The sequence below is a fragment of the Pempheris klunzingeri genome, chromosome 5 (genome assembly GCF_042242105.1).
Source record: "Pempheris klunzingeri isolate RE-2024b chromosome 5, fPemKlu1.hap1, whole genome shotgun sequence".
Taxonomy (NCBI): domain Eukaryota; kingdom Metazoa; phylum Chordata; class Actinopteri; order Acropomatiformes; family Pempheridae; genus Pempheris; species Pempheris klunzingeri.
In genome coordinates, this window is record NC_092016.1 from 26,085,563 (window position 1) to 26,113,396 (window position 27,834).

At 43.8% G+C, this 27,834-nt stretch overlaps 1 protein-coding gene across 1 annotated transcript; it reads left to right on the forward strand.

Annotated features, from left to right (window-relative positions):
* Nucleotides 1-15: 15 nt before the first annotated feature.
* Nucleotides 16-27,834, forward strand: spire2 (spire-type actin nucleation factor 2). The gene is made up of 15 exons (XM_070831182.1): nt 16-313; nt 9,231-9,274; nt 9,629-10,015; nt 11,901-11,981; nt 12,095-12,259; nt 14,200-14,286; nt 15,070-15,187; nt 16,387-16,553; nt 18,349-18,571; nt 21,853-21,977; nt 22,803-22,940; nt 23,027-23,094; nt 23,874-23,901; nt 24,515-24,612; nt 27,423-27,834. Exons 1-15 carry the CDS (start codon nt 16-18, stop codon nt 27,832-27,834), a joined length of 2,439 nt encoding a protein of 812 aa, XP_070687283.1.

Consider the following 27,834-nt stretch of genomic DNA (forward strand, 5'->3'; position numbering starts at 1 on the left):
CGCGGTATCGCAGCCATGGCCAGATCCACCAACAGAAGCGCCGAGGACGGGGACTCGCGGGTAAACGCCCCCACGGACCGCGGAGAGGCGCGGGACCTGGCCGAGCCCCGGGAACTGTCTCTGGAGGAGGTGCTGAAGTCGTACGAGCAGCCCATCAACGAGGAGCAGGCATGGGCGGTGTGCTACCAGTGCTGCAGCGGGCTCAGGGTGCCCCGCCCGCCGGCCGGGAGAGTGAGCCGGGTGAAGGAGCCGTCCTCCATCCTCCTGCTCAGGGACGGGACCGTGTCCCTGCAGCCGGAGCCCCGACACCACGGTAGGACCGCTGCTGCCCCCAGCTGCCCTCTGCCCCGGCTCGGCTCGGCTCGGCTCGTTCTTAAAAGCTGTGACACACTTTTAAAAAGTCAATTCCAACAGTGTGTCCACACTCAGTCAGTCTGAAACCATTTTCAATTCGGCATAAAGTTAAATTCAAAAATCAGCAGTAACCTAACGTTACTCCGCTGGGGGGGGGGGGGGGGGGGGGGGCTTGGCTGGCCTTAGTAGTGCGGAATTGAAGAGTTTCCACCAGTGTTTCATAGGATGTGTTCAGTTGTGTTTTATCTAGCAGGGACCCTGAGTTAAAGACGATGCTTCTGGAAATTGTCTGAATTTCCTATGTAGTTTGGTGCACAGGAACATCCTGGGGGGGCTGTCCGAGGGGCTGTCCGGGCTAATCTCCCTTCACCTACAGCATTCGGTAGTTGTGCAGGACCTTGAGCCGCCCTTAAACAACAGGCTCTGTTGTGATCCGGGCTGCCAGGTCGGTGTTTTGTCGCACTGATGCCAACAAGGATGACTTGTATTATGCCGGTAAATGATTAATTATTCATAGAGCGCAGCTTCGCCCTAACATCCCCTCATGCAAAGACTGTTTTGGAGACTTCAAAGGGTGGAGGGAAGCCCAAAGGATTTTACGCAGTCTTCTAGCTGTTCCCCCCGCTGGATTTAGCCTGTACCTGCATAATATCCTGCTGGATGTGAAGTATTTATGTCCTCACTGCGGTCTGGGCCCCAGAAACCTCTTCCAGGAGTCTGACTAGGGCAGAGGCAACTTCAGGCCAAACTTCTTTAATAAGGTTTTTATGTGGGCTGCAGGTTATCCTCTCAGGCTCACGGTGAAGCTGAGACCACACAGAACTAAAACCTCAACTTTTTCACCTCTTCTCCTCCTCCTCACCCCTGGGAGGTGGCAGACACGTGTGCACATGGTGTTTTCTTCAGGCTCTTGCTCGTAGCCAGTTGCACCGAATACACTGGAAGTCACAGAAAACCTCACGTGTTCTGGACTAGTTTTGCTGGATCTTTGGCCTAAAGCAACACACAGCCAGAATAATTAAAGTTCCTCACGCTTAGTCCTGATGAATATTAAAAACATCCGTGAGAAATGTAGAGATCCAATCTCAGGAGAAGTAGGATCACCCCCAGCGCTAGTTGTCTCACCCAGATGAACACACACCTTTGTGCTGTTGGGTCGCCTAGTAACAGCTGACTTAAACCGGAAAAGTTTACAGTTAGTCTCCAAGTGATGCTTGATGCATGTTGCCTGGCAACACCGTTATTAGTTTACCATTAAATCACTGTAAAACCCACGTTTTGTTAAAAGTACAACTTAGACTATGACACGACCTCAAGGGACCTACATCCCATAAAAGTTGAAAAGAAATCCAAATAATAATTCCCTTTCTATTCCTCTCAGTCATACTAGAATGTAAAGTGCTCCTCTTTTTGCCGGGGGCACACCGGACCACCCTGCTGGACCACAGGGGGGGACACTGGACCTGCTGAAGATCCCGGTGAACCGTGTTTACTACAGAACTACAGCTGCTAACACTTTGATCGTTCACTCTCAGCTCTCAGCGAGGAGGGTAGCTCTCATTAACGGAGCTGTTTATCCTCCTAGCCTGTGTCGGTTTACGTCCTGCTGATCCATAAGTAAACACAGTCCACCTCCAAGGAGGGATTCATGTCCCTGAGCGGGCATGAAGCGAGTCTCTTCTAGAGACTCTGTCCACATCATTATTGCAGACAGTCAGCCGGAGGACCATTTGCATTCCTTAAGCGGTCACATCATCCCCAAACAGGCCAGTTTTAGACAGCTGGGCTGGAGAGGGAACTATTAATGGTGAACAACAATCTGAGGTCCAGGGTTTATTATTAATGCAGACTCGTTTTATTGACTTGTTTTTATTGACCCATTTAATTGACATTTGGACTCACACACGCAAATTAAGGGCCACCAAAACCACTGAGCTTGAAGCTACATATATAGAAATATAGCTTATAGATAATAATACTGTATCTTATACACTATACCTTCAGTGTATTCACTAACACAAAGGTTACAATACAATGTCAAGCGTGTGTCATAATATTTTTTCTTGGTTATCATATATATATATATATATATATATATATATAACAGCTATAACCATCGCAAACATCAATGTCTACTGGGTTTGATAAAGTCGCTCTCAGAGTGGATAACACTGTCTCAGATAATTAGTTCTGTCAAATACTGAACTCATAACTTTTTCCCCTCAAACAAAACTCTGTGCACATAAAGACTTGAACAGAAAAGATGAAATAAGGACCCAAACTATTTAACTTAGAATGTTCCAAACAGGAGAAAAGCAGCATGTAGACAGTAGAACCTTCATTGTATTATAGCAAATGCTACCTACAGTATCTGACTAGTTGATATATTTGATTCTCGTCAATCACAAGGGAAACAACGGGGCTGCAGAGCTTCATGTGTAAACTGCCTCAAAGCGATGACGCTGCAGACGCTGCTCCGTCCTGGCAGATTAACACACTGTCACATTAGTATGTACGGTCAGTAGCCTCTCTGTTTCTAGGAAATCTGAACTTTGTCAGGTTGTACAACGGCCTGCAGAGGACGAGGAAGTTAATGTGAATCCAAACATGAGGCGGAGCTGAAGCTGCACTACACAGCATTTTAACGTGAACATGCACCTGACCAATGGGCCGGAGACACAAAGTTAGCCTGCAGCAGAGAAAACCATCCCACCCCAACCCAGCCCACGGACACGCTGCTCTGTTTACCAAAGTAAATTCAGGCGTCTGGTATGAACAGGAGGTGAAGAGATAAAGCCTATTTCCTTGTCATAAGTCTCCTTCTGTATGAAACACGACCAAGCGTCCCTCTTGGCAGACATATTTGCAGTTTACTGACGTCATTGGCATCAGCTGTTGCAGAGACTGTGTGGCCCAGTCCCCCTTCAGAAAGAGCACAAGTCTGACCTGAAACAGTCGTACTGTGATAGAAACTGAATCGTGGTCCTGCAGTAAGCTCGTGTGAGGCAGAAATGTGATTTCCTTCACTGCATGAGCCACCTGGCCCACGTTCCGTCCTCAGTTAATACTGAGTGACGCACGATGTTGGGTGCAGTTTTGTCATTTTGGTGGCGAGTCTGTGTGTAGCAGAGTGTATTCGTGCCGGCAGATATTTTAGGTCGAGCTCGCAAAGCCTCTCCGATGCAGCAAGCGTAGCACGGCGTGCTGTATTTTGATCTGCATCTCATATATTGTAACATGTCTTCTTGTGTTACGTCAGTTTCAGCAAAGTTTTTGTTTTTTTGTTGCCGCTGCCTGTATTGGCCACCGTGGAAAAAACATTTGGAAAAAAGAATGGGACATTTTCTGCTTAATTAAAGGTTAAATAAAAATAGCTTGGGAAGTGGCACATGCTCACTGATGCTGTACTCTTCCTGCAATATGTCAATCTTGTTGTATATTTTTCTGTCATTAACTAATGGCCAGAACGGCTCCCTCTGTTTCTCTTTTACAAATAGTGTAAGAGATTACAATTTGAAATGAAGTAATCACACAACAATTAATCCCAGTATTTCTCTGTCAGCTTGTTTGCTGTCCTACTGGTGGTTTGATGGAGGTTTGGTAGTTTGTGTCTCTGCATCCACTGGACACACTGGTAGGGGGGTGGGGTGGGGTGGTTAGCCACCACCACAACAGGAGAAATGCTCCAAAGATGTGTTTCTAACATGATGTGTGTCCTTAGCTGGCTTATTATCATACACCAACACAAAACAAAATGTGACATGTGGGATGAGAAGTAATGTAAAGTAAGGATGAAATGAGTGTCGATGTTTTCAAGTAACTCGCCCAACACTGACGCTGACATATAGTTTCACCTGATTAAATTCTTACTGCGAACATATTAGCATTTCATCAGGGGTCCAAAAGAACAGCTGAGCTTCTGACCACTCATCAAACATGAGTCCACTATTCGCTCAACTGTGCTTACCAGCTAGTTGCTACCTCTGTCTGGGTGCCGGCAGGTTTGTCAAGGCTTCTTTAGTGAAAATCAATCAATCAATCAATCAATCTTTATTTATATAGCGCCAATTCACAACAGCGTTATCTCAAGACTCTTTCCATAAAGAGCAGGTCTAGACCAAACTCTTTAATTAGAGAGAGACCCAACGATTCAGGAATTCAACATTAAGGATTCAAGAATCCCCACATGAGCAGCATCAGATATTAGATTAGGAAACAGTGGCAGGAAGAACTCAACAACAACACAGAACCAGGCTCAATGTGGGCGGCTTCTGTCAGGATCCGCGTTGGGTGGAGGTTGGACAGAGAGAGAGAGAGAGAGAGAGAGAGAGAGACAAACACAAACAGCTACCTAAAATGAACTCTGACAGGAGCAGTCAGAGTGAACCAAGAATCTAAAGTTATGGGCTGTATAATAAGCCAAGTGTTTGTATAGAGCTGAGTGGAGCCGCAGGGTTGGATGGTCATTTTCTGTCAGGACTCGTCACTACGGTTATTTCCACTGATAATTTAAAAATATTGATTAGGGCAGCTTTAAGCATAATGAACAACCAACAAATGAATTAGATAGAATGACTGGATATTCAAACATGCATTTTTACTGAAATATGCTAAATGAATATCAATACATCACAGAAATAGCCAGAGAAGCCGTCTGCCTGCCAGGAAACCTGAAACCTGCTTTGGTTGCTAAGATAAGAGAAGCCAAGATATGCTACATCCTACAGTCACTGCAAATCATTCGTGCATTAACATTAAGGAGCCAATAGTCATACATTCAGCAATAACCAACAATAAGACCCATAAAACCAAAGAGCTGTAGGAGTATAGCATCAGTAAAGGGTTCCACTGGGCCGTTTTAACAGCAGCCACACTAACAAATGTCCTCAGAGGACATTGAAGCTGCTTCCAACAGAAAGCTGCTCCACCAGGTTATTCTATGGAGCAGGTGTAGTAACAAAAACTGGCTGAACAGCCACTAATCACAAACTACTGAGCACAAGTCTGGATGATGTTAAAACTCCACAGCAAACAGCTGTTGCTCAGGACAAGTCCAAGTCTGTGGATGTTCAACAATAGATTATTCATGCACTACCCAGCCCCGTCTGCTGCCGTCCTGTGTCCACCACCTTGTAATGTGTCACCAGTGTTATTAGACAATGCGTTGACTTTGTTGTAAACCTGTGACTGGCGCAGCACCGTCCTAATGTGAGTCAGGATCACTTAAACGGCACAGTACCTTCAGCCTCACTAATAGATTCATCACTAAGTGGGTCTAATGGAAATCATATTGTCCCTTGTAAAAACTGAATGTGCTGCATATTCCAAAGTGCTCAGTTTGAGTTTTGAGTGTTGGAGCAGTAAGAGGTGCTGAGAAGCATTCCGTCATAGACATCTTCCTCCTGCAGAGGGGCTGCATGTGTGAATGATAAACAGGCACAGTAAGGGAGGAGATTTAGAATAACTGAGAGACACTGTGGAACAGGTATATACACAGATATCCTCAGTTTGAAGTGAAGCCTCTCAGTTTGTTTGTGAAGGCTGCTGGCTAAAGGGTTAACAGAGATTCACTCAGTGCACTTAAGGCCAGCAGGATGGCAGAGTCCAGATATATATCGCTCCTGTCAGAAAAATAGCTTGCATCACCCGAATGTCAACTGCTTTACAAGATGAAAGACAAAAAGCCCTTTTTAGCATGCTGACCCTGCATTGTTGAAGACCAGTTATGTCAAATCGTACACAGCTCTGGTGCACGGCAGACAGTTCATGGAACATGCAGCTCTAGAGATCAGTGCTTCCCTGATATGAAATAGAAAGATGCTGTAGCGTGAGTGGTTTATTTCCTCCTTGATTATTGCTGTCTTGCAATAAATGCACTCAGGGCAAAGGGCAAACGTCAGCTTGTACTTGTAACACGTGTAAGTGCGTCACCATGCTATCGCTGACCTGTACTTAGAGATAAAGGTCACTTCAGGGGACATATGTAAGTGAAAATGTTCCTGCTTTCTCACTTGTCGTATGTCTCTCCACTCTTTCTGTCTCTGTCTCTGCTCTTCCCAGCCCAGTTTTCATTCTCTGTCACTTTGTGGTTTCTTTGGATATCGTCTCTTAGACCTTATTACCATGGCAACAGATGGCAAAGTCCATCGTGTGTGTGTGTGTGTTGATGTGAGTGCGAGGCTATGAGTGTATGTTTATTGGGGGGGTGAAATATTTTCCTCTGTTACTTAAAGCTAATGAGAAGAACACCTTAGGGTGTGATGGGAAGGGCCACGGGGCATTAAGTCAGTCAGACACCTCCCAAAACACCATCAAATGTTTGCCCAGGAACCGATATCAGAGGATAGTCGACAGCTAATGGCATTGCTCAAGGGGGGGCCATGTTGGCCCACCTCTATAGTTCAGCCTGAAACCTCTCCACTACTATTGGATGGAGAAATTCGGTTCGTCCCCCAAGTATGAATTGTTATCACTTTGGTGATCCTCTAAATACCAAACCAAATTCATTCAGTGTTTCCTGCAAAACACACTCTTTAGTGAGCAGCCACTGGCTTCACGTTGCTTCGTCACTGAGAAGCACTGTGGTTATCTTATCTTTAAGATGCGTTGTAGAATTGTTTAATCCATTCCGGTTTACAGTTCTTCCATTTTCAGGTGTACAGACTGAGATTTACAGGCTCACAGAGCTGCTAGCATGGATGGACACTCATCGTCTAGCTGTCCCACAAGTGTCCCATTAACATTTCCATAAACTCATAACCCAAAACATCAAAGCTGTTGAGATGTAGTTGGAAAAAAACACGCTGAAAATAAAAATTGTTCTGTTGTTGTTGTTTGTTTTTTGTGTGAAGTTGATGTTAATAGTGCCTCCAGATAGAGAAGCACTGCAGCTCAATGGAAAAACATTGTAATATCTCAACAGCCTAAACATCCTTTCTTTGTCCATATGGCTAACTGGGTTATTGTGTTTTCCAAGCTCTAAGCTTGGGGCACTTGGAAGTGCTTTCAATGCAGATTCCTCTCCTCCTTTGTGTTTACGGAGCGGTGACTGTGGGAAACTGGTGGAGGTATCACTGGTTACCGTGGGTGACCCTGGCCCGACACTATTTGAACCTGTCTGACAGGTTTACAGGGGCTCATGTTATCTCACCCCTGTGGGGAGTTCATCGTAATAGCATGTTTCTTGGCCTGCCTTCAGTGTCAGTTGCTGCCTATTGTTGCCGAGTGAATCTGCGTCTGTGTTCACACGGGGAACAGAGTGACGCTCTGTCTGTCCGCCGCTCACGTCCTGCTCTCAGCACTTTGTTGTTGACAGGGGAGGACGCTGTGGCGGGCTGACCTCCCCGCCTCACCGCGTCTACACCTCCGCTCCTCCACCTCTTTTTTCTGCTCATCTCTTTCTCGCTTTATCTCTCGCTCCTTTCATCTCCCTCTCTCTCCCCTTGTGTTTCCATGAGGCCTCTCTCTCTCTCTCTCTCTCCCCGTCTTTGTCTCTTTCTTCTACTCCTCTTGTCCGTCCGTTCTCCTGTTTCTCCGCAGTGAGAGCTGCTGATCGAGGAGTTTCAGGCCTCTCGGGTGTCATTACTGACATCCGAGCCGGGAGAAAGAGCTTTTCTACTCTCGTACACACACACACACACACACACACACACACACACACACACACACACACACACGCACACACACATTCACATAGTCACACTTGACCTGTCTGGGACACAGTAATACATGACTGTAGGATGTAGGAGTAACACATTTGATTCAGTAAAGGATTGAAAACAGACTGGAATAAAGTTAAGTACAGGTCCCCAGCATGTTCACCTGATATGTAGGACACATATTGGGTTTTCTTGCTGATTAATATAGAGGCAGTCTAGATTTTTGTTTAAAACCCCCTTCGGCAACATTTTTAAGCTATATGTGTATGTCTCTCTAACCACAGGAAGTGGTCTCTCTTCTTAACACACTTATTTGAAAGCTTTATTTTGGAAAGAAAAACATCGTAGAAGCATCGATGATGAGCTGTACCTGATTTGTCTGCTCTCTGTTGTAGTCTCCCAGTAGCTCACATTCACATGAGACTGAAAAGACAATCAGTGCCGACTGTTCAAATCAAACCTTCTGAGTAAAATGTTTAGGCTTAAAAGTGTCATATAACTAATTCTTTAATGTGGCAGAAAAGTCTGGGGTTCACTTCTTATAGAAGAGAAATAGGGCATTAAACCCATTTGCAGTTCTGTCCAAACCTTGGACACAGAGTGGAATCAGGACACTGTCCCCCTGCCAGCAAATCACTTATACAGTCCCATTTTAAAACCGTTAGTCTGCATTCACAAGATAAGAAAATCAGCCTCTAAGGGGGAAAAAAGATGGAAATTATTAGATAAGACCAACTCAAATCCCCAAACATTACCACAGAAATAGATCTCTGGAAAAAACTAATTGTCCTGAGTTTTTGTATTTTCATATCCTGTGGACTTTCTGCTTATGATTTGTTGTATTTCACAATTAAGTTATCAGTGGCTTTAATAGCTTTATATATATATATATACACACACACACACACAGTATATTGTATATTTATGTATATTTATCTAACTTTCCTCTGAAAATGTTTATGCATCGACTACCTGTACTTAAAAAAAAAGTTTCATCCAACTGAAAAAATGTTTCACACTTTTTAAGAAGGTTGAAATTCATAACCCTCTATTACCATTTTAAGTTCTCAGTTGTTTTTTGTGTTGTTTAGAAATGGACAGACATTAATTAACCCCAGAGTTTAGTTTGAAATATCATTAACATTTGAATGGAATCAAAAGTAAAGCTGTGGATGTCTCAGGTCCTAACTAGTTGTGTCTCCTCCTTCGTCTCCTCAGATGACACTGATGGTCCTCCTCTTCCATCTGCTGCGGAGCGTCAGGTGAGAAAGAAAGAAGGGAGACTCAAAGCACTTCGCCCTTTAAATAGTGACAGAAAACATCCATTCGGTTGTAGAATTTACTAAAAAGTTTATAAAGTAAAGTTTATTTACACATTGTGAATAAAAAACTGATACTTGGCCTTTCAGAAGAATCTCTGCCATCGTATTCTTCCTCTTGGCATGTTTTAACTGTCATGTTAATGCCAACTTAAAAGCTTGTGTCTAAGCTCACCGTTCAGAGGTGATGTGTGAGAGACGGGTTGGAGTACTGTACACACACAGTCTTTTTGTTTGGGCAGCGTTGTTGGTAAAGGACAACCTGTTTACTTGTTGTACTTCCTCATCCATCTCCAGCTGGTCCAGTCGCTGGGGGTGGCCATCTACCGAGCTCTGGACTGGGGGCTGGACGACAGCGAGGAGCGGGAGCTCAGCCCACAGCTGGAGCGCCTCATCGAACGCATGGCGGGGGGGGACCAGGGCGGAGAGGGCAACAGGACCACCGGGAACGGCACCACAGATGAGGGGTACAGCGGGCAGGAAGAGGAGGAGGAGGAGGAGGAACAGGAGCAGAAGGGAGTCGTACGGCCAGTGTGTACATTCCGCCAGGTGATGGCGCTGTGTGCGTCTCGGCTGGCCAACCCAAGCTTGGCTCCGGAGCACTACCAGGCTGTCTGCAGGGCTCTGTTCGTAGAGACTCTGGAGCTGCAGACCTTCCTCATCAAAATCCGAGATGCTAAGGAGGTGCGTCAGGCTGTCATGTCAATATTAATGTAACCTTTAAAAAAGAACACCTGTTTACTTTTACAGCGCTCTAGCTGAGAACATGTGGGGGATAAATAGATGGAAAATAGATGCGTGACCTGCTTTTCATTTATTTCATTGCCTCTGTCTCCAGCGGCCTGCCCCTCACTGTGTGTGCGCTCTCTGAATTTGAAATGCTTGTAGCCTGCTCCCTTTAATATTCCTGTTTACAGAGCAAAGACTGATAAATGACTGAGGACGCCGCCTCCACAGTTTCCTTTCGGCGCTCAGCTTCAAGTCACGTCTTGTGTCGTGTCACCGCGCTGGTTTACCCTCAGTGAACTGGAGCAGAAACACTGTGCAGGAAGCTCTTCTTTTCCACGTGTCCATGCAGAACGAAGGCACTGTGACATTTAGCGGGTGGATTTCCACGTGGCACAAAAAGTCCAGCAGAGCGTCAAATGTTTGCTGTTTCAAGTGTCCTTCAGCGATGTGACCTGAACGCTCCACAGCAGTTCACTTATGTGCTCACTTATGATTTGGGTTAACTTGACTTGAAAAGATCATTCCCTTTTATTACAAATCGGGCCTCCTTATAAACGTGGCCATCACTTCCATGCTGTACTTTTAACCTAATTAAAAGTACACTGAGTTGTCTCGTGAACAAACACAATTACGTTTACACTCACATGGTTTTGAGTATTTTAAATCTGGCAATGTCTACGTCCGTGCTCACTAGCCAGCAGTCTTCCTCCCTGCCTTTGCACATTTCTTCACACGTTACAGCCACCAACTGTCGGTCAGTGGAATACTGTGCAACTGACAGTTTGAAATGAAAGTGAACTTCGAAAGTATGACCCAACTATTCATTGTAAACATCCATCACAGTTTACAGCCTGACCTCTGGACTTCTACCGACACTTCCTGCCCGAGGCGTGTGTGCTCAAGGTTTGTCTGTGGGATTAATAGTGGCTTCACGTTTGCATTGGCTTTTGGTTTTACCTCTAAATTAAAGTGGTAGCTAACGATCCTTTCAGCTCGTTTACAACCTGTCTGCTAAAAATGGGCCCAAGGGGACAGCAACGATAAATGATCAATGTTGCCACGTTCCGAGATCCTACCAATTGTTTTGATGATTGAGAACAAACAGTAACTAAAACCATAGTACTTACTTTGGAGGGAACACCATTCAAACTAAACATCTATCACAGTCCACACACTGATTCCCTGCTTCAGCTTTGACCCACTGTACCTGCTGTAGTTGGATGAGCGCATGGTTTTCCAAATGGATTATTATTTTAGGTCACACTTTTGTTTTTTCACCTCTAAATACAGTAAAGTTTCATGCTGAGTGGTTTGGGTTAAAACTGCTAAGTGCACAATTAGATTATGTCTCACTCTGGTGTAACCACAGAACCAATATCATCAGAAAAGAAACAGCAGCAGACATGCACGCTGATGCCCCCCACCACAAAAGTAAGATAAAAACGAATGTATTTTGGAGTAATTAAGGAAAAGGTTTTAACATGATATGCAGCCTACATACACTGCATTAAGATATTGTGTACAACTCCCTGAGATGTCGCATTATGTGGCAGACCAGTTCTAGTAGTGATAGATAAATAGATAGATACTTTAATAATCCTTAACAGGAAATTACAATAGCACGGCAGCTTTCCAAGCAGACATACATCAACAGTGCAAGCAGATGATACAAAACAGTCAAAAAACCACACAGTTAAAATACAATAAAGAAATAAATAAAAAGAGGTTCAGAGTTATTTTTTTTCATTGTAAAGCCTTATGGTAGCTGGTAAAAAAGACAAGTGTTGTCACTGTTTTTAAGAAAAAACAACACATATGTCTCTTGTTTTTTGTCGAACAGATGCTGAAGAAGATCACGACGCAGGAAGCTGTGGAGGACAGGTCTACAGCGGAGCTGGACGCACTGAAACACAGAGACTGGGTGAGAGCAAACGAGCGAGGCCACGGGGCGGACAGTGCAACAGTGTGTTTGACAGAAGACGGTGCTGAAGCATACAGATGTGCATGTTGTTGCTGTCTCTGTTTCCACCCCAGGCACGTCTGTGGGTGCAGCTGATGAAGGAGCTCAGGCAGGGAGTGAAGCTGAAGAAGGTGCAGGAGCAGCCGTTCAACTCCCTGCCCACCGAGTTCAGCCTCACACCCTTTGAGATGCTGATGCAGGACATACGAGCGCGCAAGTTCCAGCTACGCAAAGTCATGGTGAGAGACGAGACTTAGATATCATGCGATAATGATTATTAAGATTTGAATGCAGTTGAACTAAGAACTGTTAAAGCGGTTTGAATTGTGTGTGCACTGTGAATCGTTGGCGTTGCTCAAGTGTCACTCGTCACAGATATTTCTTCTTTCTCTCTTGAAATCCTCACCTGGCAAGATTTCTTTAATCATCACCTGACTTCTTCCAAAGGATCACAAGGACTTTGAGGCTGTGACTCCTGTTGGGTCATTTATAGACACTGAGCCGCTACCCTCTATTTCAGTAAATCCACTGCACCATATACTGTATATAGGTTTTGTTCCAGGAGGAAAATGTCATCGGGCATACATGTGGCAATCACCTTGAAGCCTTCTCCTCAGGCAGATACATAATTCAGCCTCAGAACAGAAATATTAATGAAGGCTGAGGGAAGCCTTCTGTCGTTCTGGCAGCAGTTGCCCAGAACATGATCACCCTGCTCCGTCAGGCTCTACAGACTATTTCAGCCTCTTCCAGCTCTTTCTTTTTGGTTTCACCACCTGCAGCTTTACTGTTTTGGACTGAAGTCTCACAGCTCACTGCAGGTAACCGTTTACAGTGGTAAGATTCTGATGAGCCTGCCGTACACTGCGGACGAAGTCGGTGAATGTCGTGGAGCATTCTGCAGTTTTATTTTCAATAGTTTGGTGAGAGCAAAACCGAGCTAAAAGGAGAGAGAACATTGGACGTTTTCATGCACTGTATGCTAATATTGCTGCTGGATGTATTGATAGGTAACATGTTTGCCATTTTCAGCTTTATGAGGGGATAATCATGACAGTGTTGAGTTTTCAGCTTGTTGTATTGTCCCCAAGTGGACAGGAATCAGCTTTAGCTTCAACATTCTGACTCTAGTAAATCAGTCAATCAATCTTTATTTATAGAGCGCCAAATCACAACAGCGTTATCTCAAGACGCTTTCCATAAAGAGCAGGTCTAGACCAAACTCTTTAATTAGAAAGAGACCCAACGATTCAGGAATTCAAAATTAAGGATTCAAGAATCCCCACATGAGCAGCATCAGATGTTATATTGAGCAACAGTGGCAGGAAGAACTCCCCTTTAACAGGAAGAAACCTCGAACAGAACCAGGCTCAATGTGGGCGGCTTATGTCAGGGTCCACGTTGGGTGGAGGTTGGACAGAGAGAGAGAGAGAGAGAACACAAACAGCAACCAACGTACTAGCAGTGACTATAGCACTAACAATAGGAATGTGACTAAAAGATTAGCAGTATGATATTATTGAAAAACATGACAAGTGGCAGATGATCTGCAGCAGTGATTCATGAAGCAGAGAACCACATCAGCAGGACCAGGACCAGGATCCACAGGATCCACAGGATCCACAGGAACCTGGGAGATGAGAAAGCACAGAAAGGCTCCGGGGAAGATAGCAAGTTAGAGGCAGACATTTGACTGACATGAGACATAACGATGGAGAGGAAGAGGAGGAGAGAGAATAGAGGAGCTCAGTGCACCATAGGAGTCCCCCAGCAGTCTGAGCCTATAGCAGCATAAGTAGGGGCTGGTCTAAGGTCTAGAGAGGGTGTCTGCCCCCCAAACCCAAACTGGAAGGAGGTTCCACAGTAGAGGAGCCTGATAGCTGAAAGCTCTGGCTCCATCACTACTTTAGAGGACTTTAGGAACCACCAGTAGGCCTGCAGTCTGGGAGCACAGTGCTCTAGTGGGGTAGTACGGTACTATAAGCTCTTTAAGATATGATGGAGCCTGAACATTAAGAACCTTGTAGGTGAGGAGAAGGATTTTAAACTCTATTCTAGATTTTACTGGAAGCAAACTCATTTTCTGCTCATTCTTTTGAGAGTCAAGACTGGCTGGATCTCACTGTCTGATCGTCAGACTCGGTGCTACAGCCGGCGGTGTGTTTCTTGTCTTACCCAGGTGGACGGTGACATTCCTACCAGAGTGAAGAGAAATGCCCATGAATTGATTCTGGATTTCATCAGATCAAGACCTCCACTCAAACCGGTGAGTTAGCCTCGTGATAGAAGCTCACTCCAGCTGCGTGCACACACCAGTCTGCAGTTGTCCTAGCCATTTACAGCATACCTTAAAAACCAGTGCGCGTTATATAGAAGCAGTGCAGAGCGATGTATGTGATCACCAAGCTTAGAAGAAAGATACAAGTGAACAATCCTATTTGGCAGAGTCGTCTGTAAACGTAGCTGAATGAGGTTAATGTTACAGTTGGCTGCTCCTGTCTTGGGCTCACTTGTCACTGACCTCCAGTGTAACATGGACTGTAGCATTAGCCTGGACCAGTGACACATTACTAACTTAATACAAGCGTATATTTTAGACATTATTGTGCTTGTGCGTTACTGTGCAGCTTATAGCACTTGCCTGCATTTGCGTATAACTGGTTTAGATTAATACACTGCTAACATTAGCATCTCCCTCATGTACTTATTCATTACTAATAGACCTGTGCACATTACTGATGCCAGTGCGAGTGTTTCCAGCACTGCAATGTAGTTGATAACTGTAATGTAACAGAATAAATTGTTCTGTATCCTCAAACTATATTACTGGAGATTTTTACTATCAATATTTAGTACAGTGCAGTACTGTGGTGCTACTTGTTTCACTGGAGAGTTTTATTGTCCAGTGTTGGTATAAACATTGTTCAAAAGCTTTTTACACCCAGTCAAGAAACATTAAAGAGGTTTTGGTAAAAATATGCACATGTTTCATCATCTCTTTTGGAATTCTCAGAAGTATGGGTGTGTTCTAATTACTTGTCCTCATTAGGTTTCAGAGCGCAGTCTCCCCCCTCCTCCCCCGCAGCAGCAGTCCCTCCATGACCGGGTCCTGGCTGAGATCAAGCAGGAGAGGAAGCTCAGGCCGGTGGTCCCGCCCAGCTCCAGACGTAAGGGCACAACCTCCACCACAATGTTTCTTTTCCTCCACCATGACTCTGTGAAAGCGTCTCACCAGCAGGTTAAATGCTGATCACAAATATGATCATTTCAACGTAGTTCTCAAAAAGACCCATAACAAGAAAGGATGCTGTCTTTAGTAAACACAAACGCTTATTTGAGCTGTGGTGCTCTGCAGAATCAAAACCAGACCTTGTTTTGTTCCCATCAGACAGACAGAAGAGCTCTTTTGCTAAAACGGTCTCACACTGTATTGGCTGTATGCAACATAAAAAAAACATTGGATTGTGTCTGGGGAAAAGCATTATGGTGATATTAGATCAAGTAAAAGATCCATGAAAATAAAATGAAGTAGAAGTGCCTGTGTGTTTATGTTTGCCTCTAAACTGTGTGTTTAAAGTCCCCGTATGACTTTCAGTATGTGTCTAGTAATGCTCTTGCTGTGTAAATGTACGGCCGAAGGTGAATGGACCACCCGTTCTGCTAAGTAATGACTTCAGGGCTGACGCTGTGGTCTGTAAACTCTGTACTGTAGCCTGTGAGGGTCACACTACGGTTGTGCATATGCACTGCAAGTTTGTAACCTGGACTAATTTTTCTATTTAGAGCTATAGTACACTTGGAGGTGGTGTTGCCCCTTATGAATAATGATCAGCTATTTACAAATCAATTTCAGTGTAATTGAGTGTGTGGGACTGAACACACTGGTTTGTTTAAAGGTGCTGCAGGTAATTTGTGAAAACGAATAATACCTCATCTGTCATTTGCTAGAAAAATTTAAGATGCACAGATTTAAAAAAAAAAAAGTCTAAATTTAAGCCCCCTATCGTCTCTCCTTTTAGCTCTTTCTTGTCTCCACCAACTCCTAAGCTGCTAATATCTCTGCTAATGCTCTGCTGCTGTATGCAGTAGAGCTTTATTAATATAGAAATATGAATTAAATTCTGTTTGTGCCGCAAGAAGAACCCCCACGGCTCACATTGGCATTAAATCCAGTGGAAAAGCTACAGGGAGGCTGCAGTTCTTCTCAGTGTTGGTTTGACATCGTTGGTTTACAGTAACAGAAAATGTATTTGGAAATGAGTTATCGATGGTACTTGCGGCACATCTCAGAATCAGTGCCCTCTGATCTGAGTGACTCGGACTTATTTGTTCCCTGACTGTGTTTTTTCCGTTCCTCTTCCCCCAGCATTTGGCTCTCTGCCCTGCCTGGCTCAGACTTGTCCTTGTAATGTCAAATCTACTTCGTGCATCGACCTGTCCGTGTCGGAGCTCGGGCCACGGCTGCCATCCCGCCCTCGCGTCCTGCTCAAGGCTCCGACTCTGGCCGAGATGGAGGAGATGAACATATCTGAGGTGAGGCCGGGCAGGAGCTCGAACATTGTTAGGCACTGGAATCATTGTTGCCATCTCTCAGGGCTGTTTGTCACAGCAACACATGCTTTGTTAGCCTTTAGCTGGTTAAGATGCCTCTGTGCAGTTGCAGGGTAGCACAGAGGGCAGAAAGTGGAGTAATGTCTGAGATGGATCCTCTTCTCCTTTGCACAAAGACTCAACAATATGGGAGAGCGTCTCTGTTTCCCTCTCTCTTGTCAACAATCCAAACTTGACAATGTGGTCCTCCCTTACACTCATGTTCCCCTACACAGTATTTAAAACAATATTCTCAGGGGCCCAAAGGGAGGGCTAGCTGTCGGCCAAGCCGTTCTGCTTCATCCAGGAGGAGTGACATGTTTACTGTTGCCTTTTTAGTGTCTTCGTCCTTCTTTTGTTCGCTTCAGTTTCACATTGGTATTCTTTTTCTCCTTTTTCTACACTGTATGGAAGCCAAAACGAGGTTAAACGAGGTATCACAGCAGTTTAAGCATCCTCTGAGGTTCCTGGCAGGCTCTGTACATCCAGTAGTAATGTCTGTGGTCTCTGAAGCACTGTGAAGCCTCTGTCCAGCTGCACAGCAGTGGTGGAATGTGAAGTACATTCACTCAAGCACTATACTTACGTCAAGTACAATCCCCACAGCCCTGTACTTGACTATTTTCTACCACTTTATACTTCAAATTCAACTATAATTTAGAGACTACATGTATTTGATAAACTATGTTACTAATTACTTTACAGATTAATACCAAATATAATAAACAAATAAAATATGATGTATTATTACAGGTTAATATGAGAGGAGATATTCACAAGCTATGAGCTTACAAAGTAGTTAAAAGGAGCTCCCTCTTCACCAGCGGCAATACTAAAGCGACTTACACATTAATGTATCGGTAATTATAGTCCAATATTATAATATATGTTATTCTGATTCGGATCGTTCTGCATAAAGACTACTTTTATTTTTGTCCCCTCAAGTATATCATATTCTTTGAATCAAGTTTCACTACACTGTGTTAAACGCTATATTTACTTAAATAGTGTGAGTAATTTTATTCATATATGAAAGCCATTCATACATATTATAATATTCCATTCGCACCTGCAAAATGAACCAATTTAAAGAAGATTAGATTTCAAGTCTGCAAACATTTCTTGGAGGAGCAGCTGCTGAATAAAGGTTAGACGTTGTCTTTCAGCTGAATATGGATTAAGGTCAAAATGATCACCTTTGCATTTCTATATTTGCCTTAGCTTAACTATCCAGGGAGCTTTAATTAAGAACAATCTCATTGGCTCCTCTTTGCTGTTTCATTGCAAACCCTGATTTCAAGTTGCAGCACACATCGGATTGATCACATTGCGACGTGAGCTCATAACATGACTTAACGCAATATCTTTCTTCAGTGTAAAGATTTGCACAGTAAATTAAAATGCAATTAAAATATGCAAATAAACAACTATGACCCATGGTTGTACCCCATAGTAAGAAATTTCAACATCACAGTTTTGTCTGACGTGTTCTTTATCCAGACTCCACACAGTCTGGTCGCATCAGCGTCGCTTTCATCCTGGTTCAGTTTGTGAGGTTCATTCAACCCCTTTCAGGCTCACTCTAATCACACTCCACATTAGCTGCATGACATTTCTCCACATACACGTTCCTCTCCCGTGTCGCCTTCAATCACTTCCCCTTCTTTTTATTTTCCTCCTAATCCCTCCTAATGTTTACCCCCTCCTCTCCTTCTCCAACCTCAACCCCACCCTGCAGGAAGAGGAGTCCCCAGACAATGGAGAGCTGAGGAGGGTAGAGAGCTCTCCCACACCTCTGAAAAGAGATCGCTCCTTCTCAGAGCACGACCTGGCCTTGTTCCATGGCGAGATGCTCCCTTCATTCTCTGCGTCGGCCCAGCTGGACGGGGCAGTCAGGCTTAGGGGTGAGAGGCCTCGGTCCAGGACGCTGACCGGCACAGGGCCGCCTCCCATTCACAGAGGTCAGTATGTGACCAAAGATAGTAGTTCTTCAGTTTATTAATAGTTACTTCTATGTATAGAACAATGCACATGCAAAACACCTTCTGATTTACATGGGATTCAAGCATTTTCAGATTAAAGCTGGTCGTGGAATTTCATAAAAATCACAGAATTTAGAGAATTCCAGCGTCCCAAATAGGGAACATCAGCAACGTTGATAACTGCCTCACACATTCACTGGATGGTGATTTTTCACTCCTCAATATTGGAAGCCAAACATGAATAGTGGAATCTACAGTGGAAAGCTCTACCAACACACACATTCATTCAAATGAGTTACTTTCGATGTATTAGAAGTCTGGACTGCCATGAATAATCATGCTCGTTTTTGGAGAATATCTAAAAACTGAACACAAATTTCAAGATTAGTTCAGGATAAACCCTTTTGAGATGCATCCTCTCATTTTCATGGTAGCCCCACTACTGACGACTCCCTAATGAGTCACCCTGATTTAAAAGTATCATGTTGCCATAGCAACACTTGAAGGCACCTTGCCATTAAATGTTTGTAGGGTGGCATGGACTCGCTTTGTGTGCGTGTCGTATAAACTTGATAATACACCACACAATGATTCAGATTAAAATTCACAATGAAATATGGAAGTGGCACATGAAATAGGCCTGGATTACACACATGTGGCCGTTGGTTACAAGAAATCCTCATCTGACCTATAATAAACATGACTGGCTGGTTTTTGTGGTCATCCAAATATGGCTTGTATGAAAATATGGTGAAGATCAGATTGAATTTGCAAAAGGAGAGCTGAAACATCTGTTCAGGCACAAAGGAGGTGCTGTTTGTGTTGACTCAAAACTGAGGGGCCATTGCGGGGGGGCCAGGGGAAAAAAGGGGAGAGAAACAAAAATTACATTGAGCTATTTTAGAACAGATATTCAGCAGCAATATTACCTAAGATTCTCCTGCCATGATAAGTCAGAATGTCTGCTGTGAAGACGACCTATGAATGAGACATGAGGGCTCTGATTAAAGGCAAGGCAAATGGATTTATATAGCAAGGCCACAAAGATTCATATAAAGCATTCATCTCAGTCAAATCCAAGGCACGCAGAAGCTCAGCTTGCTGCTCGAATTCAATGTCAGTGCAGCAGGAGAGCATTGTGTCCGTCTGTGTGAGGAAAGTTTAACTTGCACCAGAAAGGAACGAGAAACACTTGAAAAGTAAATGCAGTTCGTGTTCTGAATAATGTTATTCAAAAGTTCTTCTTGGCTGCTGTTCTTACTCATTTTGGCAGCATTGTTAAGGTTGGGAAATAATGTTTTTACTCTATGCTCTGAGGAGGGGGTACGGACGTACTGAGCTTCCTAAGGGGGGGCATGAAAGGGAGGTTCTGGAACCACCGGCCTAAGAGCATAATAACTGGACACCCGGCACGACATATTAGTTGTTCACGGCAAACTTTCCACCAAATCACTGAAATCCCGATTCCTGGGACACATGCACAGACAGAGCTGAGGTTATCAGAAACACCTGTTTCTAATCTGAGAAATCAAAATGCTGAAAAAAGTCTGTTCGCTGCATTTAGTGCACCGTGGACCGCGGCATGTTTCTGTTCTTTTTCATTAGCTCTACATTTAACATAGCCGAACATTTGTGCTTCTTCTACATTCAGTCTCCACCAGGCTTCACTGACATTTAGGAGTCTGCAGTTAAATGAAGGGCGACCGAACACAGCTGCAGCTCATGTCATCGGTTAGATTCTATTTGAATCTCTGAAAGACAGATAATTAATGAGAACAGCTGCAGTGCAAACGATTGCAAAGGATGCACGTTTCATTCTCTTCCCACAGGGGGAGACACAGTGCCAGGTTTACAGCAGTGCGGTCGGTAGTTTCCACAGTCTGTACGTCTATCTGCATTTCTGCATTAGTGAGCACACGTACGACTTGTCCATGAGCTGACATCAAACCCGAGCCCCATAAACAGTTAACCTGAGTGCACTTAGATCATCAATACAGTGGCTACTAGTCTAAACACCCTTTTTAAAGTTTCCAGCTCCTCTGCCTTGAGGCATGGAAGTAAAACAGTGGTGCATTAACTAGAAAGTAATGACAAAACCAAACAACTGCTGCTAAAATTCAAAGCACAAGCCTCCAAATATAGAATGCATATTGTTGTTTTTAAGCATTTTATTTTAGACTTGAAGGCAATAAAATGATTCACTTGTTGTGGAGATATTATTGTGTCCTCCCTCAGTTACACCTAAAGCACTAACCTCATTGAATTACTGTTCCCTCACTGAAATAGAAGCTGAATAACGTGTCAGTCCCCCGCGGTAAAATCCTCACAGCCCTTGCTGACAGGGAGTTGAAGGGGATCACATCTGCCGCGAAGCTTTTGGTAGATGCAATGGATCCTAATCAAATCTAAAAATGTGCTGATAAAGTCTAACTGAGTGAAGGAGGGTAGAGGCTAATGGGTTTTACTTGTGTGATGCACGTACGCCACAGGGAGGATGCTATCTGTTTTATGGACATGATTCATGCATTAGCAGCCTGGCTGTTCATATCCAGAGGTAATTGTTTGAAAAACCGTCCCGTCTTCAATCCGCTCTCTAGATGGCTGCAAGCTGATCCACGCAGCTGCATACCACAAGCCTTAGACAAGGCTGAATAATAGCTGGATGGTGATTTATTATGTAGTACATGGCTTTGCCAACAGGGGACTCTCCAGCATAAACTGTGTGAATGCGAGGACAGTAAGCCTGTAAGCCCTGGCTGTCATCGGCAGCTGATCCAAATTATATGTACTGATGATGTTTACGGGTCTGTTGCAGTCTTCCTCTCAGCCTGTTTACTTTCCATTAGAGCCAACTTGACACCTTCCATTTGCAGGATCGAAGTGGCACCCAGTGTGTGGTCTGTTTTGAACCCCGCCTCCCACCGTCGGTGAACTGAACCTCTTCTGAGCTCCTCATTTAGATCAGCCGCTGAGCAGACCTCTCACTGTGATCTAAGTTACAGATGCAGGAGTATGGGCTGAATCACATCACTGAAATCAGATGAATAATACATGACAGCGTTAGAGTCAATCGACAAGCACTCTGAAGGGCTGAGATGTGAGACGGCGCTGAATGAAAGAGACTGATGTGTAATTCATGGACTTGTTAGACTGGGATTTGTGCCTTTCTCTCATTCACTCTCTGATGGCGCCGTATTTAGTTCCCCTGATAAAGTCTTATTATTTCTCTGCTCTGTCACTTTCACTTTTCCCCACTCCAGCCTCTTTCCCAGTTCACGGCTGGGTACCACCCTCTCCGGCCCGTCTATCTCTGAGTTCAGTCGACGAGACCACGGAGGCTTCAGAGACCACATCTAGCTCCAGAGCTGGGGATAAGCAGTGGATGGTGAGTTAGAATCACAGAAGGCATCATGTGAAGTCTCAGCGGTGCCACTGGAAATAAAAATGCACTGCAAAAATATTTATTCTATCAGGTCAGTTGGTTATTAACCAAAGTCTCCATCTTCTATGGAGTCTTTAAAGGCACATTTTCTTAAAGCAAGTGAAAAATTCAGCCAGTGTAGTAAGATTATTTCAACTTGTTTGGAGTACAATGCAACCTGTTTCCAATCTTCTCTGGAAATGAGCGTCAGTATCTTTTCAGAGGACAGAATATGATACATGGATGCACTAGAATCCAGAAAAATGACACTTGACTTTATAAAATTTTTGAAACAAGTAAATAGTCGATACAAACGAGTTCAATTTGTCTTTTATCTCACCACAAAATCCATTCAGTAGCTGTTATGGAGCTTTCAGTCATACTAGATGATCTTCATCCTATCTTATAAAGTAGAATGCTCTTTATATTTATATTCTTAGAAAAAACATGTCTATTTACACATCCTTGTAATAATCTTCAGCTTTCAGAATTCAGATCTTTCCTCATTCACAACTATTACCAGCCGGCAGGCTTTTTTAGAGGTGGTAAAAACACCATTGAGCTTGCTCAGGAGCCTGAGGTCTGAGGCTTGGTGAGAGCACATAAACATCAATCACATCAATGGACTACTGCTTTGTTCAAAGGGGGAAAAATCCCATAATGTTTTGTCTTTGATAGATGTCAGAGTAACAGTTGTGTCTCACTGACATCTCAAACTGTTGCTCAGCTTGGAGTAAAGTACTGAGTGTAAAAATGAGTGGACTGACTGATGCTGCCGGCTGTGTTCAGGAGGAGTTCAGCCACCCTGTGGAGAGCCTCGCCCTGACGGTGGATGAGGTCATCAATGTGCGGCGAGTGCTGGTCAAAGCCGAGATGGAGAAGTTCCTTCAGAGCAAAGAGCTCTACAATAACCTGAAGAGAGGCAAGGTAACGGAGTGGAGCTGCATTTCCGTTTCTCACTGTGCTGTTAGCAGTAAATGGACTCAGTAACCGTGTGTGTTTGTTTTTCTCAGGTTTGCTGCTGCTGCAGAGTGAAATTCCCTCTCTTTTCATGGCCGTCTACCTGCTTACTGTGTAAAAGGTGTCAAAGAAAACGCTCATCTCACTTGTTTAGGGATTTCTGGAATCCGCGTGTCACATTTATCTTTAAATGCTAACTCATGTTTGTTCCAGTCTAGGTAATAGTAATAGTAATAGTAATAGTAATAGTCTTGCCAAAGCACCCCCAACACAGTTTTTACCACCATGCTATATTTTGAAGTTCATTTCACAACATCAAAGCCTCTTAATTACAACTGGGGTCTTACTTTTATTGTTTTGTCCACCATTTCTATTAGTTTTGGTAACATTGCTCTCACCAAAGTAACTGCTGAAACCTGCTCGTTCCAACAGGGCACAGCACACAAGCATTCAGATGATGACAAATTTACATTATCTGGTTCAAATACCAACTTTACAACCTGTCGTCGTAGTTTTGTCTAATGGTTTCACCACTTCTCCAGCTCTCAGCAGTCACCTTGGTGAGTACAGTTTAACTGCTAATAGGAATGTGGGCCAAAATAAAACCCAAGTAATAAACCAACATTTCCCTTTAAGCAAAATACTGCACGGCTTTAATTATGTTTTAGTAGCAAACAGTAAAACTTGTAATAACCGTAACGAGTCTCCAGCCCAGCACACCCCAAACTATGGTGACCTGAAACTGACACCAGATGTTTTGAACAGTTTCAATACTGGAGAACAGTACAGTTAGCAGCACTGACCCCACTGATGTGTCATGGTTACTTTACAATACAAACTGGTACAAAGTTTGACAGTCAGGAATACAGCTGGACTGATTCACTGTTGTTTCTCTTACAGATCTGTCTGCAGCTCCTGTAGCGCAAAGGTAACTTTCTATGTGTTCAGTGTTTGCAATTCATCAAAAGCTTTCTGCTGTAGTTCTAAAAGTACGGTTCTGTGCGTATTTGGCTATATATTGCTACGCAAACAATACTACGGGTTGATTTAAATGGGATGTCGAGCACATTGTCCAGTGAAGTGTCTGGTATTTCTGTTGACGTCAACTCTTCTGTTGTTCTTTTGTCGGTTCTGATTTGTTGCCTCAGTCCCAAGCCGTGTTGGATGTGTGGTTCTGTGCTCTGTAGGTTTGACATTAAGGCTGTTTGTGTTTCCTGTGAGTCTAAATGATGTGTGTGGTGCTGTTGTCGGGATGCTGTGACTCATTTGTGTTGTGTGACATTACTGTGGTGGAGTGTTTTTATTGAAATACATGTGTTTGTATGGGTTTTTCCTCCATTTGTGATTTGTGTGATTTGTGTGACAGCTGGAGTCTGTAGTGTATTTAGATCTATCGTTTCCACTTGGAGATTTTATAAATACTTACTGTAAGTATTTTACCATCAAGTCTGTTGTGTCTCCTCCCCATTCAGTTCTCTTTCTCTTCTCTTTTCTCTGTCTCGTTGTTTTCTTTTATCGTTATGCCTCTTCTTGTGCTGCAGATGAAGATTCCCTCAAAGAAGATGGCCCATATTCCTGTGTACACCGTGGGCTTCCACAGCACTCCAAAGAGCCACGGACACAAAAGCCAAGTCTATAAGTGAGTATCCATTTGTCAGTAGAGCCACCAGAGAGACTGTGATTATGATTTAGAACTCCAGGATCAAACCCGCTGGCCGGCACGTTTGCGATTTGAACCTTTCTGTCTGGAGTTTTCATGTGCTCCCCGTGCTTGTGTTGGTTCTGTCTGGGAACTACAGCTTCCTCCCACAGTCCAAAGACACGTAGGTTAAGGTTAATCAACTCTAATATGCCCGTACGTATGAGTGTGAGTGTGATTGTGAGCGTGTGTGTTGTCTGTCTCTAAGTGCTGACATGCTCACAGCGCTTCAACACTTATGTTTGGCAGGAGTAATGCTCATGAACACAAACCTAGTTAGCATGCCCACATTTGCTGATTAGTGTGATATGATTACCACAAAGTCTAGCTGAGGCTGAATGTAATTAGCTTTGTAGGTATTTAGTTATAAACCAATTTAGTGGATGAGTTAAAATTCTGACCTGATAATGATCCTTTGGGGAGGCATGAATGTCTTTACCAAACGTCCCTGCAGTCGAGTTGTTTTTCACCAAAAAACTAAAATATCAGACTCATTGGAAAAGTGAAGGACTATCAGTGTCTGTACGACATCTCATGGGAATCCATCCAGTAGTTGAAATATTTCATCCTGGGCAACAAATCAAATGAATCTGTGCGCTGTGTTAATATTTCAATATGGTCAGGTGTAAGGAACCTTGCAGCCTCCGGGGCCCTCTAGCAGGCTCTGTCCAGAGATCCCTCCTCTTCCTCTGCAACTCATTTGCAAAGTTCACTCAAGGTGAAGTTGGCTTCACGTTCGGATGGACTCCTAGTTTGTGACACAGAAACTCAGACCCAGTTTCCCTACAGTCCTGTCAGCCAATCGTGATGCTTGTTCAATCCAAGGACAAAAGCACACCTCAGGTTAAGAACACAGGTTAAATCTATTTAAGTCTGCCGCTCCCTCACGCCACTGATTGCTAACCTTCTCCAGCCTAAGCAGATACAGCCTCTGTGCTTACCTCAACCAATCGCAGATTGCCTACTCAATCCCATCACCAGCGTTCACCCCCCCATCGTTTTGTTATGTAATCAGTGCAGTGGCTCTTTGGAGGCCTCTAAGCGACCATTATGTAATAATTAACCAGCTGTCATTAATATCCTGGCTCCTTGCGCCTGTTTGAAGACAGACGTGCAAGTGAGAGTGAGCGAGTGTGCAGGCACGGTGTCGTGCTGATCTCCTGTCTCACACCTGTCGTCGCTACCTGGCTGCGCTCCGATAAGGACAGAAATAGTAGGTTTGTTAACAGCCGACAGTTCGTGTTAGTGTTGTTTTAATCAGAAAAGATGACCTTAATCTTTTTGTCAGTGACTGTGATGGTCCAGCCCCCCGCATGTCTTTTTTTAAGTTACACAATTTATCATGTTGTGTTTATTAAATAAGCTTAGGAATGCAAACAAGATAAAGTCTGGCTTCATTTTGTTCAGATGCTCAGCTGGTTTACTGTGAGAAATGGGATACTGTATGTGTCTGTTTATCTTTGGAACAGTCAGTATTAACCAACTCGCCTTGGATTTTAAAATGCTGCTCCAACAAACATATCCAGTTATATGTGGCACAAATAATTTAGTGAACAAGAGAACAGAAAAAGAAGTCTTGAGGAAGAAACTACACAGTTTGAAAATGACTGTTATTTGTGCAATTGTTTTGCTTTTGTGATCTGACAGATTAGGGTCTGTCAGGCTGCTCCCACTGAGGATCATCATACTCTCATCAAATTAGATTTATTTACACACAACTAGAAGCAACTTTTCTTCCCTCTGTGTATGATAAGGTTTCAATCATATGGACTCATCCAAAGTAGGTACAATATAGAAACATTTAAAAATATCTCCAACCTCTTCATTACACTAACCTTAACCTAATAAAGGTATTGGGTTATGTTTAATCCTAATCCTCCTCACACATAGGGCCATCTCTCTTCATAGATAATTGATTTGTGAAATAGAATGTGTGGATGAGTTGTTGGTATGAGAATATGTTGATTTAAAAAAACTACTGACATGAACAAATAGTTATGCTTCGAGAAAAGACTTAAAAGATCTTTTCATATAAGTTTTATTTTCATAAAATTTAAAACTCCTCCAAAAATATAATATTTGCACTTTAATATAAGTACTAACATAAAACTTACTTTTTAGATTTAAAAACTAGAATCACAGTTATCCTGACTTTGAGCCCCTATAGGACGAAAGCTTGCTGTATCCTGCATTTTATCCGTCCAACTCATTAGCATCTTTTCATTAAGGCCCAGAAAATGAACCGGCAGAGTTTATTCACACATCCTGGCAACATACGTGTTTCTAGAAGCTTGGTAATGTAGTGAAAGCTGCAGCTAAGTGCTAACATGTTAGCATGCCAGAGCACAGCCACAGACTAGATGAAATCCCTGTATACAGTCTACAGCCACAGCTAGCTTTACTCTCAGTTAAGATGCTAGCTACTGTAGCTCAGTAGCTAACTGGACAGTAGGATAACAGAGATTATACTCCAGCAGGCCAGCACTGTCAAGACAATTTGCCTTTGGTCAATAGAGCACCTTCACGTGCCAAATTTCAACAGAGTTGAATTTGCTTTGTGCACATTTTTTGCACTTTTCCCTGGTGAGCAGTGATGCCACTGAAATTAACTGAGTTGGTCTTTTTCTGTTTTAAATGCAGTTATGAGCTTAAACAGAAGCTGCTGAGCGAGATCCCTGCCATGAATTTGTTCCATTGATGTCAGTCATATAAAATATAAAACCTTTCCAACCCTGCCCGCCCCTCTGCAGGTCCCTGCGCTGCTTATCCCGTCGTTCAGTGGAGGAGGAGTTCCCCCACCTGTACGCTCATGGCTGCACGCTGCGCGACATCTGCGCTGAATGCACCAAATTTGTCGCAGATGTCATTTCCTCCAGTCGCCGGAGCCTGGACATCCTCAACAACACTCCCAAGAGGGAGGCCAAAGCTGCTGCTGCTGCTGCTGCTGCTGCTGCCCAGAGACCACAGCTGCAGCGTCAAGCCCACCTCGAGACTTGTCCTACAGCACCCCCTCAGTGTCACCCTCCACCCTTCACCCCACAGTCACTGTGTCACCCCCGGCTCCTTCCCCAGTCCCACCAGCAACAGCAGCGCCTTCACGCATCATCGTCGTCTCCCTCACCGCAGCTCCACACCAAGACCACCAACCATGTGAACCAATGA

Excerpts from the sequence above, each read along its gene's own strand:
- spire2 (XM_070831182.1), top strand. The coding sequence starts at position 16 with ATGGCCAGATCCACCAACAGAAGCGCCGAGGACGGGGACTCGCGGGTA. Across the intron at positions 9,275-9,628 it reads CATCTGCTGCGGAGCGTCAG|CTGGTCCAGTCGCTGGGGGT; the intron begins GTGAGAAAGAAA and ends ATCCATCTCCAG. Across the intron at positions 18,572-21,852 it reads GCCGCCTCCCATTCACAGAG|CCTCTTTCCCAGTTCACGGC; the intron begins GTCAGTATGTGA and ends TCCCCACTCCAG.